This window comes from Betta splendens, chromosome 10 (assembly GCF_900634795.4).
Source record: "Betta splendens chromosome 10, fBetSpl5.4, whole genome shotgun sequence".
NCBI classification, from domain to species: domain Eukaryota; kingdom Metazoa; phylum Chordata; class Actinopteri; order Anabantiformes; family Osphronemidae; genus Betta; species Betta splendens.
The window spans coordinates 13,009,696-13,025,914 of NC_040890.2; the positions used below are offsets into that span (position 1 = coordinate 13,009,696).

The 16,219-nt window shown below is 45.2% G+C and overlaps 1 protein-coding gene across 7 annotated transcripts in view; it reads left to right on the top strand.

The window, feature by feature from the left end:
* pcdh11 (protocadherin 11) overlaps nt 1-16,219 on the top strand; it is a 136,741-nt gene that overhangs the window by 22,727 nt on the left and 97,795 nt on the right. For 2 of the 7 annotated variants that reach the window (XM_029165836.3, XM_055512284.1), the window contains exons 1-2: nt 4,579-5,423; nt 10,894-11,474. In XM_029165836.3, the coding sequence (XP_029021669.1) occupies nt 10,935-11,474 (540 nt within the window). In that variant the 5' untranslated portion in view covers nt 4,579-5,423; nt 10,894-10,934. Of the gene's footprint in view, nt 1-4,575; nt 5,424-10,893; nt 11,475-16,219 lie in introns of those variants that run through there. The other 5 variants (XM_055512283.1, XM_029165835.3, XM_055512286.1 and 2 more) reach the window with 4 other exon arrangements.

The following is a 16,219-nucleotide window of genomic DNA, read 5'->3' on the forward strand; positions in this document are numbered from 1 at the left end:
CACAACGTGACAAGAACATCAAGCATTTGGCCATCTGGGGAGGACGAGTGCCAAATAATGACTCCTCAGTGATTATGGAAGCGCAAATCTTTTCCTCTCCTGCCAGTTTCAAAATAAGAGGAAGGAATAGTGTGGCATTGATCGCATTGACACGTTGAGCTTGTGTTTTGTGTCACTGGCTTGGTTTGTGAAAAAGAAAACTAAATTTAATTGGGTAAAAAAATAAAGTAAAGTATCTCACATTCATGGGATTTATCCTCCACTTCCTTTTGTTTTCACCATGGCCAGTCGAGTTCCTGATCTCACAAAGGCTTCTCATTAAGATTGAAATCTTCACCAAATAAAATTTTTATTTGAAGTCTGCTCGCTGACCTTCACCATACAAAGGCAAAAAAAGAGAAGCTAAACCCCTGCTAATTTGCAGCATCACATTGAACAACCGCAACGTGTTTGCTCTCCTGTGAGCGGCGCTGAAGGGGTTAAACGTGTGCTCAAATCTGTAAAACAAAGTTAGTATGTGAAAAAGTTTGAAATCAACATCAGTCCAATTAGTTTTTTTTTCTCTCTTTGAGCAACTGTTGTGCTAGAGAATGAGTGAATGCACTAATGCACATGAATATAGGGCAGGATTTTCTTCAGCTGAATGTACTGTACACAGCCAAACAAGCCATTCTCATCTAACAGTGTTGCCCTAGGCTCTGTTTCACAGTAGACAGATGGAAGGAAGCATCACCACAGCATGTACAATCGCTTTCATCAAACAACAGGCAAAGGCGGCTTTAACAGTCACTTACTTCTTGAGAAGGAGAAAGTTTTCCAACAAAGCGGAATTGATGTGATTTAGGCGTCTTGAAAAGGAAACCGTGTCACGCCGAAAATCTGCTGATGTGTGCGTGTGTTTTGGACATTTTGTTTTATTTGTGTTGTTGGGGAGTTTTTTTTTTTGGATCGATAAAAGCAGCTGGATGACACGTTTGTTCCTCTTTTTGCACTACAGTGTGATCCTGCGCTGCACCGTTACAGAGAACAGATGTGTGACGTGACGGAAAGAGAGGAAGAACCATCACATTATTAATTTACACACAAATTTAAGCCATAAGACATATGTTAGCTTTATTGTACAATCACCCTTTATTCTGCACTGTTTATGGAAGAGTATTAGCACAAAGACCCGATTGTGTCAGTGCTGTAAATAGCTGCCTTATAGATTAATAATTGAAGCCATTAATTAGAAATGTAAAGGCTTAGCCTGACTTTACCTCCGAGCCGTTTATTCATCTTTATTTATGACTTATTTGTTATCTTGCAGAGGACCATTTACTACTTTAGCACCTGTCAAGTGCAAACATGACGTTACACGTACACAGAGACTCCGTTGAATCACTAAGATGCGGTTTTTATGCAATTAGAGGTTTTCTTGGAGATGCTGCCGCACATTCAAATGAGCTTTCCTGTGACCTGTACCTTTGTGACAGGCAGTCCTTTGTCAGGGCTGCGTCAGCTGACAATGATGGCGGTTCACAGCACTGTGTGTTGTCTAATTGGCGCGGTGCACGTCACTCAGCGTTGGACCTTTCATTAGCCTCCAGTCTTGTGTGTTTTTGGAGGAATTCTGCCTCAACCGCGCGTCAACTGTATCCGGAACGATGCGATTGACAGTTGTTCTCTGAGCATCAACTAAAGGATAAGTTCAGGCTTTATGGTTTAGCTATAGCGTAATAGCCATTATGTGCGTATGATGTTTGCAGATTATTTCGTCAATCATGTGCTGATGCTGTCTTTTCAAGTGCTGATTGGTAAAAACCCTCCAATTCAGTGTCTGGAAAAGTGCTATTATAGCACTGTGAAAAGTCAGAGTCCACAGATATTCCACTTCATGGTGAGTTCCAAAAAGTTTCCGTTTCTTCTGATATTTGATCACCGTCAGGATGTGATTTGCAAACCAAGACACGGCATACATGAATATAAATAGCACGAAAATGATACAGCAAATAAATTATTTTTCACTCTTATTTTCACTCTGTTGGTTCAGGACCAAAGAGCAAAAACATTAAAGGCTGAAATAATGCAAGTGAATGCTCCTTCATCTCACATACACCACCATATAATTGATAATATGCAATAGACTCAGAGCATTGTCTGATATGAATTAGCCTCTGACACCTTCTTATTTGTTTCTATGTTTCAGTCGTTTTCCTGCCGCCATCACAGGCTTTATTGTATCGCCTAAAGACTTTTTCCAGCTCGCTATCTGCTGCCCTGGTTGAAGCTGCGGTCATGCATACTGCATATTCATACTGTGTGGAAAAGTTCAAATATTATTTCATTCAGGGCTTTTTTGTCTATCTCCTAGTTCCACACCATTTCTATTCAATTCTGCCCGTGTTGCCAATAAGGTAAAAGCAAATATTGAATTGTCCTCGCTCTGTCCACTCTATCGTTTTCGAATCTTTCCGCTTCTCCAGAGATCCTTGAGAAAGTGGGAGAAAAGAAACAGACAGAACTAAATGAGGCAATAGAGACAGTTTCTACTCATTGTGGTAAATCTCACGGTTCTTGAAAGTTACCATGGATACAAACCCAGCAAAGAGGAAAAAAAAGCTGTTATGTCAGAACGTTTCTAACTCTTCAAAAATGTCTGCACTATTTCCACAGAATACGTTTTGGACATATTTGCACTGCTCTCCTTCTGAGTGACACGCTTTGGGGAACTATGTTCTTCTTTTTTAATGCCTCAAAAAATCCAATATTAACAATTTGGGCTCAGATGCTCGAAGAGTGAAAGAAAGGAATCCATGGCAACATTTAACTGAATGATGAACAAAGACAATGGAGCGGCAGCCGCGACGCCGCGGTCTCTTTGGAGAGGTTATGCTGTTTAAACTAAAGGCAGAACACAAACCACAGAGTGGCATTGAATTGAGTGTGATCTGCTCAGAATCTGTCCTCTGTCAAAAAAAACCCTGAATGTTAATGTACAGCGACCTCACAATTTAGCTCTGCAACCCCTTCGCTCAGCCGCTCCTTCTCCCAGCTGTGCCTGACTGATAAAGTATATTAGCGAGTGAGCTCTTTCTTCCAATTATTCCTTTTATATGTGTGCATAACAAGACATGGATTCAGTGGGAGGCCAACGGCAAGCGTGATTAAAGGCGATGTTGAGGAAAATGTCTATTTGATCATATCTGAGAAAAAAAAGGAACGCAGGCCTCGCTTTTGTAATAATTTGCCGCTGATTTCCTTAGCAGACGCCATTTGGCGCTGACATTGTGGGAAACAGTTGTTGTCTTTGACTGTTATGAAAGACGACCCAGTCACAAGTTGACCGCGTTTGAGCGTTGTGTTGCTTATTGTAGTACGTTACTGCTGGGGGAAAAAAACATGATTAAAAAGATATTAGAAGATTTCTTTAAGCTGCTGCAACATAATATCTGAGATCTCTGCTATGAATAACCGGGCTAAGTGCGATTGTCAATCACCACCAGTACTAGCAATTAGTCTAATGATGCACCTACAACTTCTAACCCGGAGTACTTTGAGAAGGCTCTATTTTCCAGCCGCAGGAGATTCAAACACTGTTTGGTCTAAACAGTAACAATAATCTGACTGACCCTTTAGCCTTTTGCGTTCGGGGATGTGTAGTGTGACATGAGGTACTGAGCAGGGAAATGGTGTGCAGGTGAAGAATGGCGCTTACGAAACCTTGCCGGGGGCTAAACTTGTTAAAATGCCAAGTGGAAGCCATTTTTGTGTGAGATGATTGCAAAGGACCAAGGGTAATCAGGTGTAACACAGCGGTGGCGACTGTTGACCTTTGTGTGACCACCGGCCTTTATGACCCCCATAAAGGCACCCGTTAGAAGCTACTTTAGGGTATTTGGAGCCGGGCGTCGATTCGGTGCGCGCCAGCAGGAACGTGACAGCTTGATGATGCTCAATCAGTGATTTCGGAGCTAATCAATATGTTCCATCGACGCCCGGCTCCCGTGGAGCTGCAATCATATAGTTTCACAGTAAATTTCAGCAGTAGGTACAAAAAAAAACATATCTCAAAAGTCTAATTCCTTCACAGATGTTTCTGATTAGCTGTTTGTGTTTTGTTATCATTTTTAAACTGTTACGTATCCTTCACTTTTCGCATTCCTTGAAGTTTATGGTAATGAGTCAAACTATTACACCTCTGTAATTATTGGACTCCATGAAACTATACAAAGTGTGAACAAAGCCATCATCAGGTTCATTTCTACTCCAGTTGTGATGAGAGCTCCACCGCGGCCTGCTGCCACTTATGGGGAGAGCGTGGTAAAGAATTTGAGCCTCGTTATTATTTCGAGCTGCTGCTGATCACTAGAAAAAAAAAAAAAAAAGAGAGAGCAGGAACAAGGCTTGGAATAAAAGTGAACAGTGCCCCCCTCCTGCTTTCAGGCTGATTCCTGGAGTAGCGTGGCCACTGCAAACAGCAGAGGCATCTGTGGTCCACACAAAGCCGCCATCCACCTACATCTCAGTGCAAGTACTTCGACAACGCAGTGCGGCTTTAAGAGGAGCGGGGCGCTTAAATCTGTGCCTGGCTCCTCCTTCCGCCATGATGTCAGTCGGAGGCAGAGCGAGAGGGAGAGAGGTGGGCAGTATTGAGGAACTGAGTTCATACAATACTACTGAGACATCCACAGCTTAGCAGACAGATACGGTGAACCGCCTATCCCGGCTCCTGTAAGTGATGCTGCACTGAGGCACACTTTGATCCAACTCCACTGGGGGTGCGATGCGCGCTCTCCATCCCTCATTTAAGAGTTTTTCGGGGAGCGTACACAACCTTTAAATCAGTCTGAACAAATGGCTATAAAATAAATTCCTTTCACGCCTTCCTTCCATTTTTTTCCCCATCACAAGTGATATTTTTCTGTTCGCTCTTGGATTGAAGTTTTTCCTTTTTTTTTTTTTTTTTTAATGTGCGGGTCAAGCCGCGTTTGACGCACACGTGTCCGCTTTGCGCCAGCGATTTTTTTTAAAAAACTGGCCGCTTAAAAAAGGGATTTGAAGGCAACCGTGGGCTTAGCGATGCGAAGTTAATATAAAACAAGCCTGGACCGATGCGTATCTCCGCCTGTGGGACCGCGAGCCCAGCGCATCCGAGGAGGAATTACAGCGTCCCCTTCAAACAAAGTTGATCGCTGTGCAGTTTTCTTCTCTCGTGCACATGAGGACCACGGTCTTTTCAGCGCATGGATAAGTTTTTGTAGTGGATAACATTTTATTTTTTCCCTATATGCATCGCATCCCGGTGCCGCTTCTGATGAGGACCGTCTCCCCTCCTCTTCCCCACTTCACTTTAATTCATGGCACTTCTCTTTTGTAAATCAGCGATGTGTCTATGCGGCGGTACTCGCGGTTGATTTTTCACCCCCATTCGAGCGCAAAAGGTAAGTTCACGCTCGTGACTTTGTGCTTTACTTTGGCGGAGTGTGTCTTTGTGCACGGCCACGGGCGCCTTCCCCGTGCGCGTCCGTAGACGCCCGCCCGTGGAGCTGGTTGACTTGTGTAAAATCCAAACCGCTGCCCCGACGCCGGCGAGGAGCCCGGCCGCGTCCACAGCCGCCGAGCGCGGCGCGGCGCGGCGCGGCGCAGCGCGAGCCGAGCGAACGCCGTCACGGGCTACGAGGCGTTCGGGGGAATCAGTTTGATGCGGTGCTGGGCTGATTCTGGTGTTCTGTGGGTTTTCCTAGAGCGGTTCCAGGCGCGTGACAGGCGTCCCCGTGCACCTGATGCAAATGGGAATTATCCACGGACACGGTGCGTCGTGGATGATCTGAGCCGACTTGTCGCGCCACGCATCTAGACCGCGGGGTCCGCGGCGACTTTCGGCGTCTATTGGCCCCGCTCGACATCGATCGCCGTGTAGATAGGCCCACTTTCCAGGCGGGACTTTTTTTTTTTGGTGCGGGGTTTCTCGGCAGCTCGGCCGCTAAGCTCGGTGCGTGGGTGCGCGGCGGCCGCGGCGCGCGCGCTTCTGGTGGAGCGGTGCAGCTGTCAGAGACCATAACCTCGGGGACCGTCCGCCTGTCCACGCTCCGGCTCTTGGTCGGAAGAAAGGCGCACGTTATAGTTCGCTGCTGGGAATAACACTTCAAATAGTTCCCGTCCAAAAAAACCCCGCTGGCCTGAAAATGAACCGCCACAGTTGGCTGCCTGGCGTCCTAATATGTTTTGCCCGCTCAATATATAATACAATTATTATTGCGTATGTTTTTTTTAAAGACCCCTCAAGACCTGCTCAATTTAATATTTGGCGTAGAATTAACTCAAATGATAACGTGGAGCTTCCCAAGGTGAGCACCGCGTTGGGACCGTAGGCTCAGGCATTGGAAGCAAAAGCCTGTTTCCAGCATTGGGACTGAATCAGTGATAGAAAAAATATAGCAATTGCCATAAAAGCATGTGTTCATGCATATAAGCGTTTCAGGGTCATCCAACAGCTACAGTACGACTGCTCGTAGTCTGCATTGTACTCACATACTGTACCTGCTATAACTGCATCTCTAGAACCATGTGTGTTGCTATTATCGTTATTATTTTTGCCCTCTGGTAGATTCAACTTAATATTGACTGCAGAGTGGTGCGTTCAGGGGTTACGACTAGAAACTGGGTCTATGCTGAACAGTTTGTGGTCTCACTTGCAGTCCAACAGATGCCTTCAGGTGCCTGAGACATTTTGTCAGGCTCGTAGTTTTAATGACACACTGTACTGTACGGCAGGTTGTGCCACTGGAAACGATTCATACATCATTTAAAGGATGGATTCAGAATAAGTTTAATATCTGGGATGACGTTTAGATGCCGGCTTGAATTGTTGCAGGAGAATCACACTTTTGCAGCAGCTGAACCTCTTACTGGATAACATGAAGCCTGTTTCACAATCCATCATGGTGTCTGGTCCATAATTGCACTGAAATTCTGAACATATGCACAAAAACCTTTAATGTCTTCCTACATAATTCAAATTTATGGGTTAGTGAAGGCTTCAGACTGTTGGTAGACACAGCTGTAGGTTTTCTGGTCACTGTTTTTCAGTTATCTATTTGTCCTCATTTTCATGATGATTAGTCACAGTCAAAACATTTTGTCAGAATTTTTCCAACCGTGATGAAACCACAGTTAATATTTCACGTGACGTAGAGCTGCGCCGACGCGTTCGCAGGTATTAGGATTATTTGTCCATATTTGTGCTGACTGCCCTCTTGAGGTCCACCATTACAATGTTGTAAATTAGTTTGTTAATTTGCTAATGCAGGAGTGTAAGAAATATTATCCACTGACCATTTAATTACCCGCACACCACATCTCTTCATAATCCGAAAGCATCCAAGAATTAAGACCCTGATTGAAATGTGAATAACCACTGGGTTATCAGCCAGACAGCACTGCCAGACAGGCTGCAGACGCTGCGCTGCAATTTATGTGTGAATTTAATTTCATCAGTCAACACACTGTAGGTGTGTTACAAACCCATTAATCCCCCTACTATCAGTGCTTTATTAAGCACCTTTTTAAATCTCTTATTCCTCCTCTTCCCATTGTCTCTGTGGCCAGTTTAGGTCAGGGGTCATTTCCCCACTTTCTCACTTTCCAGCACGATTTAGATAACGCCGCTGAAGTTTCCCGAGAGAAAACGACTCTAGTTCCCGACCCTGTGTGGAGAGGAGAATTGTTCAGGCTATGTGGACTGAAAAAGAACTGAGTGATCTAGACAGAGACCCGGTGTGTCAGCCTGTCAGCGATCCTTAAAGCTGTTAAAGGGAGAAAAAGCCCAAGACAATCAAAAGTATTACATTTACCCATGCCCTCTTTGGAAATCTCTTTGAATCCACAGGCGGTGCTGCGAGGAACAACAGTGGGTAAAAAGTTGGCGTTGACAGTTAAAGGACTCCAAGCGTCTTGGGTCCGAGCCTCAGACTAACTACACCCAGTATAGAGTTTCAGGTTGAGGTTTGTTCAGGGGGTGGCGCTTGTTTCATGTCTGCCTCCCCGCCGCCTGCTACCTGCAGCCGTAGGCCTGTCCATCACGCTGTTGTGTAAAGCGATCCACGGCTGGCCTGCTCCTCTTCGCTCTGCGCCTCCCAAGAGGGAGGCTTGAGTTTGCCTACTGGATTCAACTTGCTGTCTGGGGCTCAAAATAGCATTTCAGGGGACTAGTGAAATGTAAGCAAAGGAGACACTCTGACTGACACCTAGGATTTCTCTCTCCCTGTCTCTTACCATTTTTCCCCCCTTCCAGCACAGTTCCATCTCTCACCTAGTCCGTCTTTCATAGACAGGCTTATAAAGAGCTGTGACAGGTGAAAAGTCATGCAGATGTTGTAGGGTGAGGGAGAAACGACCAGAATCTAAATAAAGTTAATATATTCGCTTGTGTGTAATATATTAAAGACCACGTGGCTGATCTACTTCATACATATCTATGCAGTACAGTAGGTGCGTCATCCATATCATCACATTAGCACTAATGCTAATGTGATGGCACTGCGTTGCTACCTTTGTTCTCCTGCATGTACTTCGAATGAAAAACACCCAACACCCCCTTCGCTGGTGGAACATTATTGTCACTTACAAGGGAGAAGAAATCTAGATCATGCTTTGATCTTTTCCTTTTTTTGTACCCGGGCGAATCACATCCCATTTAAGAATGCAATTGAAACATATTACGCGTTGCACACGCTCAGCCTTGGCCTGCGCGGTGATCGTCGCAGCTCACTCCCAGGAAAACGCACACTTCAAAGTAAAGTGTGTCACAGTCGCTAATCGGGTATATCTCATCAATAATTTGACACAACGGCACAATGCTCCCTGTGCTATATGTGTAGAATTAATAATCGTCCCGCTGATCGATGCCACGCGGTCGTATTGGGTTTTCTTTATATTTTACCCGTCCAGCTGTCTTTAATGAGTCTCATGTGACTGTTGAAATGCGCGCAAAGAAATCTGTCTTTAAAGGCTGCACGAATGCCCCGCAATTGTTGCTGATTCAAATCCAGCTTAATTAAATTCTTATTTTTAATCAATTCCCCCTCGTCGGCCGGCCGAGAGCTTCAGTGGCAATGAACACTGTTGCCTTTCCAATTTAGAGGACCCCTGTAGTGCAGTTTAGGTAGTCATACCTTTTCTACAGGATATTGTTTGACTCATGTAAATGGAGGGAGATTTCATAAAGCAGGAGATATTGCGGCTCCCAAAGAGCCGTTTGTCGGCCCTGGTTACGTGGGCACCTTCGGCACCAGCTGTACATCCTCTGTTTGATGGCTGTCAGACACTTTTGCCTTACTTTGAAGGGAACGGACGTTTGATTCCAAGGCAGCCGCCTTTATGAATGCAAACCAATATCTAGAGGAAAATAAGCTGGGGTTAATAAACACTCGGGTGCTTGGTGGACCTAAACACACAGTGGGATATGAGCAGGGAAATTATATTAGCCGTTAAATATATTGCAGTGGAATCCACATGGGGAGCCACTGTTATTATGAGACGTATACATAGCTGTGCATTGGTGACTTTACCCAAGTATGTCTTTATACATTAAACACAATCTACAGATTAGTAATAGTGAAACACATTAACTGAACACACATATTATATATATATATATATATATATATATATATATATATATATATATATATATATATGTGATTACATTGCATTACCACTATTGCCACTGTACAGTCTGTCAAACCCTATGTGGCCAAGCCTTTCTAGACACCGTTGGTGTAAAGGATGTCATTTTAGTCATTAAACCCATTAAAGGAATGGATCAACTGAAGGGACAAAGTCAAAATAAGAGCTAGCCAACCTCATGTAGTGTAATAAGTGACTAAATACCTACTAATTACTGGTGGAACCCAGTCAACATTTCGTAGCACTGCACTGCAGACTGGCGGTGGAGGCTCCTCGAGCGTCTTCCAGTGACCTACTTGCGTTTGGCAGTTGGGGTTCTCGCCCTTTGGCAGCTCCTGCACACATTAAACAGCTCAGTTTTGTAGAACAACAGCATGAAATGAGTTGGTGCTCAGCCCATTAATGCAATAGTAAAGCCACATGCTCTGGATGCGCTGCACGTTTATTTCCCTGCAAACCCAAGGAGTGAACGTTGATGCAGGAGGACTCATGAAGATGCAACAAAGTCATGATTAAACTTCGGTAATTTGTCCGACGACAGCTCCCACAAATAACGCCTCTACGCCGTTGTCTCCTCGCCGCGCTCCCATCATCCTGGGCGTGTTTACACACATGGGCGTCCATGAAGTATCTGAGAGCTCAATTGTTTACATTCAAAGCAAATGAGGCTGCCCATTAATAGCTGCTGTCAAGCCGCGCGACTGCGGGCGCGCGTGCGTCTGTATGTGACCATGCGTGGCGCCGACGCTTAAGGCTCCGGCTCAAGGTTCTGTTGCCTCTAAATCAGCTGATGTCAGGAAGCGAGGCGCCGGCTACGCGTCCGCGCGCTCGGATGTGAATTCCGCCTTTCCATCAGCAGTTTGTGAACAAGCTTCCGGATCCAGGAATTTTACAGCGGCAGTGAATTCAGTAAAAAAAAAAAAAAACAACCTCCGAGCTGGTCCATTACAGCGGCGAAATGGATTGATGCAACGCGTGAACTACTAACCTTTACATGTCCGCCTGCTCACTGGGTGTCATTAAAGGTTAATTGTGTAAAACCACTGATAATTTGCTAGCAAAGACTCTGGAAGGATGTGGGCTCATAACTAGTTAGATGAATAGGTCAAGTCGAAAACTCTCCATGAGGGAAAACAGTACTAATTACAGAAGAACCTGAATGCCACGTGCTGTACACTGACACTGTGTGTTCTGCCTCTCTCTTTGTGTCTTTCTCCCGCTCAGACTTACTGCTGCAGACGTGAAGCTCCCGTCCACTCCTGAGTATGGACTTAGCAAGTCAGGCCCATGTGCTGGTGGCTTTGCTCACCTGTGTGGTCCTGTTGTGCCAGGCCCAGGAGCGGGACTACACGGTGAAGGAGGAGCAGCCGGAGAATGTCCGCATCGGCAACCTGCGCAAGGATCTGGACCTCAACCTGGACCCCAACATCCGGCTGTCATCGCCGTTGCAGTTCAAGCCCGTGTACAAGACGGGCGACGTGCCTTTGGTGAGGGTGGAGCCCAACACCGGGGAGATTTTTACCACCAACTACAGAATCGACCGGGAGAAGCTGTGCTCAGGGGTCTTCGCGGAGAAGCGCTGCTACTATGAGATCGAGGTGGCCGTGCTGCCCGACGAAATCTTCCGCTTGGTCAAGATCCGTTTCCTGATCGAGGACGTGAATGACAATGCCCCGCTTTTCCAGTTCAATGTGATAAACATCTCCATTCCAGAAAACACAGCCATCAACACCCGATACCCGGTGCCCTCGGCGTTGGACCCTGACGTGGGGATCAATGGGATCCAGCATTATGAGCTAGTCAAGGTGAGGCTCGCTCTCTCATCTCTCTGAAATGAACCCACTGTACTATGATTGTATCTCACTTCTTATTCCTGGGGGGCATTTTCCGAACCTGCTGTGTCTTTACTATATTTGTAAATTAACTGGGTGTTTGTGTGGCGTGTGCTTGAGGAGGGGAGCGGTTCACCATCACCATCACGGTGATGCTGTGTGGTTGGAAATAGCTGCGGTGTTTATAGTGGACTTTAGTTGGCCGTCAGCTGAGTGATTAGGGAAGCCGAGGTTTCAAACGAGGCTTATGTGACTACGTCTATAAAAAATGCATTTTTATAAATCACTGTGGCTGAAAACCCCGTTTTGTCAGGCCATTTGTGAACATCTAAATGTTTCACTTATGGATATTGACTGAGTTCCTTAACATCAGGCCCACTCTGAACACAGGCCAGTCATGCCTCCTTTACAGCCTCTATACGTTATGTATTTACCAAACTGGCAGTGCTCATCAAACTATTCATGTTAAGTAGCTGGAGCATGAAACAGACTTCTCAAGAAGCCACTTCCCAAACCTCGATACATTCTGCATTTTACTTTATTACCATTTTACTGGGTTGCCTCACTGTCTTAATAGAATAAATGAAATAAATAGCTTTTCCTAGAATGAAGGAGCTTCTTGGAAACCCCACTGCAAAACAATCACAACGATGCATTTAAAGCAAAGAGCACTCTTGCCATCTGTCTTGAAGAAACTATTACTCACACATTAATGGCATAGGAAGTGTTTGTTTATTAACTTATTTATTTTTAAGAACCCTTTAGATGCCTGCCTCCAGACAAGCACACATCTTATTGATGCATGTCTGACGTACTGTTGTTCCTCTATCAGGTCTATTGTATGTTTAAATCACAGATTTTTTTACATTTTCATTTTCTTGCCAGCCAGACATAGTTTTCATGTAATGATTCATATTGTGCATCCTTCAGTTCAATTTAGTCAAATTCTATTTGATGTTTTTTTTTTAATTTATTTATTGCTATCACGCCACCACAATCATCTCAAGGCACTTAACTTTGTAAGGTCACTATATTGAAACATGTAAATCGGTTTAGAGTTGTAAAAATCAAATCTAGTGCGGAGGCAGAGCTCTAACCAGAAGAAACCTCCACCAGAAGCAGGTCGAGGGTCATGAAGAGGTAGATACACAAATATGAGAGAAAGGAGATGCTAAGTGGAAAAATGACAGCAAATAAATAAAGTACTCTGAAGAAGCAGAGCTCAGTTCATTAAAGGACGTCTCCCAGTATCTAGGTCTATGAGCTCTGTGTTCTACGACTAAGCTTCAGAGAGGCACAACTGGACTCGGTTCTATCTCCATGGGGAAAATGAGTTTTGACTTGAGTGTTAATATGAGCCGCTTTTTTATAAAGTATGAATAATGGATTGTGTCATGAAGCCTACAGTGTTTTACAGCCGTTAATCTGTCCATGGGCTTTATTTCACCACGAGGGGAGGCGGTAGAAAGGGGGAAGTTTTCACTATCTGCAGTAATATCCGAGAACACCCGAAAGAAAGTGCAGACGCAGCAAACACTGCATGTCTAATTTCCAGCAACAGGTTACATGTGCTGAACATAGTAGATTAGAACAAGAAGGAACGAATGGGAGTGTCTCGTGCTCGGCTACTGTAGGAGACGCGTTATCTGTCTGATGCTCTGCTAAGCTGCAGTGCTGTATTCCCAAGTCAAGAAAGATAATATCACGTGTGCATCACTCTTGGCTTAGAAAGCGCTAAATGAAAAGCGGAGCTGGCAAAAGATGACGGGCTCCAGAGGAATCGCTAAACATAATAACTAGAGAAAGGTTACTGGATTGCGGAGCCTAGTGTGGGCCTGAAATGACACGTTCATCTTCTCAACCTCCGATGACGTGAACGCTGGGATGGAATGAACAGAATCGTTCCCGTCCGTGTCTGCCTTGAATACCAATTTGCATTTTTAAAGAGTCTGCCCGGTGCCAGGGCCTCTCCAGTGCAATGTCCCGAATTGTTCATGCCTGGAAAATCACCAACCAAATGTTCTGCTCATTACAAAGATCATCTGCAATGATTTCCTTTGCCCTTTTCACAATGGAAGGCTTACTAAACTCCACCATAGGCCCTGCTTGGATTGTCCCTTTGCAGGCACATTCTTCTTAAAGCATCCCTGGCACTTTCACTTCTTCTCATTACATTCGCATTGTGCCCAAGATTAATTTCCTTATGTCCCGGGTTCCATAGTAGTAAAACACAGGAAGCAGTACTGAGGGAGCCAGAGACATTTTTGAACTTTGGTCTCTTTTATGTTTAAAGTGCAGCAGAAAGCCAAGGGTTTAGTGGGGAAGGAATGTGAAAGCAATTCCTAGAATAGCTCTTGGCCGCTAAGCCACCCTTGGACTATCTTTGTGCGCTCCTGTGAGATTTGTCTCAGACTCTTCCTCAGAATGATAGTTTGCCCACTTTGCTTGTGCAGTGCAGGGCGCCATGATGAAACCGCCACCACGGGGATGCGCAGCGCGCCATACTAAACGGCGGTCGGCCGCAGTCGAGACCCAACACACGCGTCATCTTCTTTTCGTACGACTTTGTCTTTTTGTACCGCTAAGAGCGACAGCAGGTGATTTCATCCTACACAGGGCTCCGATGTTAGTCACCTCACTTGGAGGAAAACCTCCCCCGTCGGTGCTGTGCAGCCGCGTGTTGCAGCACCCGAACTGCAAAGGAGGCGTCCTAAGACGCGGTCAAGGTCGAGGGAAGCAATCACATGCATGGATGGAGGAGGACCCCCGTCAAAGCAGATCTGATCACTTTGCATATTCACAGGAGGACTCAGAGGCTAATATAAACACAAACGCACACAGTGAGACCCACGGAGACGAGGCTTTTGGTTTCGCTCGGCGTCTGCACAGTCGCCTGTTGTTTTCCCCGTTCCAGTGACTTGAGCTTTTGTAGAATCACACACTACATCAGTTACAAGTCTATATCACATAATATTATCAGATTTCTGCTTTTTATCTGATAAATATGTAAAACCAAAGCAAAAAAAAAGACTTTGCGTGTATATTAAGCCGAGGAGCATCAACGCCAGCACTTTAAGGAAGAGATCAGCGTTGTCTTGCCGCCTGGCTATGCCTCACTGATTAGCTAGATGATGAAGTGGATGTCTGCGTTTTAGTGGGACAGTCTGGATGGATCTCGAAGCTAACCTGTCGCCACCTACTTTACACTCCACTCGGATTCCCCCTGTCAATCTAAAGTGAGCGTCGACGGCTGAGTGGATGGAGTGCTCTTTCTGATGGCCCTCCAAGTCTGAGCTTGGATAATTGTGTTTCTTAACTGATTCCAGCTTTGCATTTGAGGATGCAAAATTTATTCAAGCTCAATTCCCGAGTAGCAGGAGTGTTTTTTTTTTTTTTTTTTTTGATGAATGCATTACATTCTGCCTATAGGCTGTGAATGGGATTTTTAGGCACAGAGTTCACTGTCAGGCGTTTCCAGCTTTCATTAGCATTCTATTTTGACACATTATCCACTTCTAGGGGCTGACAAAACGAGACAAACAATTCCCAGCTTCTTTTGTCTTAATTATATGCATGAGATCATGGCCAGTGGCAAAAGTAAAAGTGGATGAGGGATGGAGAAAAAATGAGAGAGAGACAGAGAGAGGGGGAGCGTTTCTATCAGCATTATAAAGAGGTGCTATAGCTGGTGATGAATAGCCCTCCCCAGTTAGCCCCATCTATGGGCATCACCGTGACTAGAGCTCTGCTGATATATTCACAGCCCAATCTCAGTCTCCTCTGAGTTTTAATAAGGTCATCAACTTGACTGAAAGATGCATCCACTGATAATCTGAGGCGCTGGTTCAGACTCACCCGTCCCTCATCATCAGCCACCTTTGCTTCTCTCAGTGTCGCGCAGTCATTTCCTTCAAATTAGCCAACTCTGATTAGATTGTGTACCCCACATATAGAGAGTCGCAGTCTTGACATTGTAAGATGGACTGAACGCTGAGTCATCAGACTTCCAGGAGGACTCTACCTTTGCGTTGGCTCGGGCCTTACAGTAGTGTTTCCAGTTCACGCTCGTTTTTTTTGGCATTTCCATAGCCTGCCCCAGATCTTATCAGCCTCCACCAGGCTAATTTCGCATGCAGGAGGATGCACCGCCTGAGAGATAGCTCTCTTCAACTTATTGAAATGCGCTGAGTGCTGTCTTGTCAGTTGTAAAATTGTGTGAAACCAAGACAAAAGCATAGAGGAAACGCTGGCTCATAAATCACTGTGCAGCATTCCCTTTGACAGATCCTAACTCCACATCCTAATATTAACATCAGGCTTTACCAAATAGCGGCGCGCAGACACTCAGCCGGCGTCTCTGCGAACTATTCAAACAACTGGGGATTGAGGAGATCTGTGCGGATGGAGAAGTACTTAGCAGTAGAGCCCCCAGAATGTTGTCCTGGACATTTTGGTTATTAAAGAAGAAATTGTTCTGCATGCATGGATTAAGCATGACTCCTCCATAAGGCAATTATCTCTCAGTCAGATGGATCATTGTATTTATCTGCGTATCACCGTTTAACTGCGTCCTGCCTAAATGATCACACACTAAGGTGTACGGGATCGCTGCTGCTGCGCTGGCTGTTTTTAGTTCTGTCAATCACGGACGTGTTGACAACATTCCCTCTGCAAGCAATTTTTCAGAGTACACAATAATTTACATGCTGCAGCTGCAC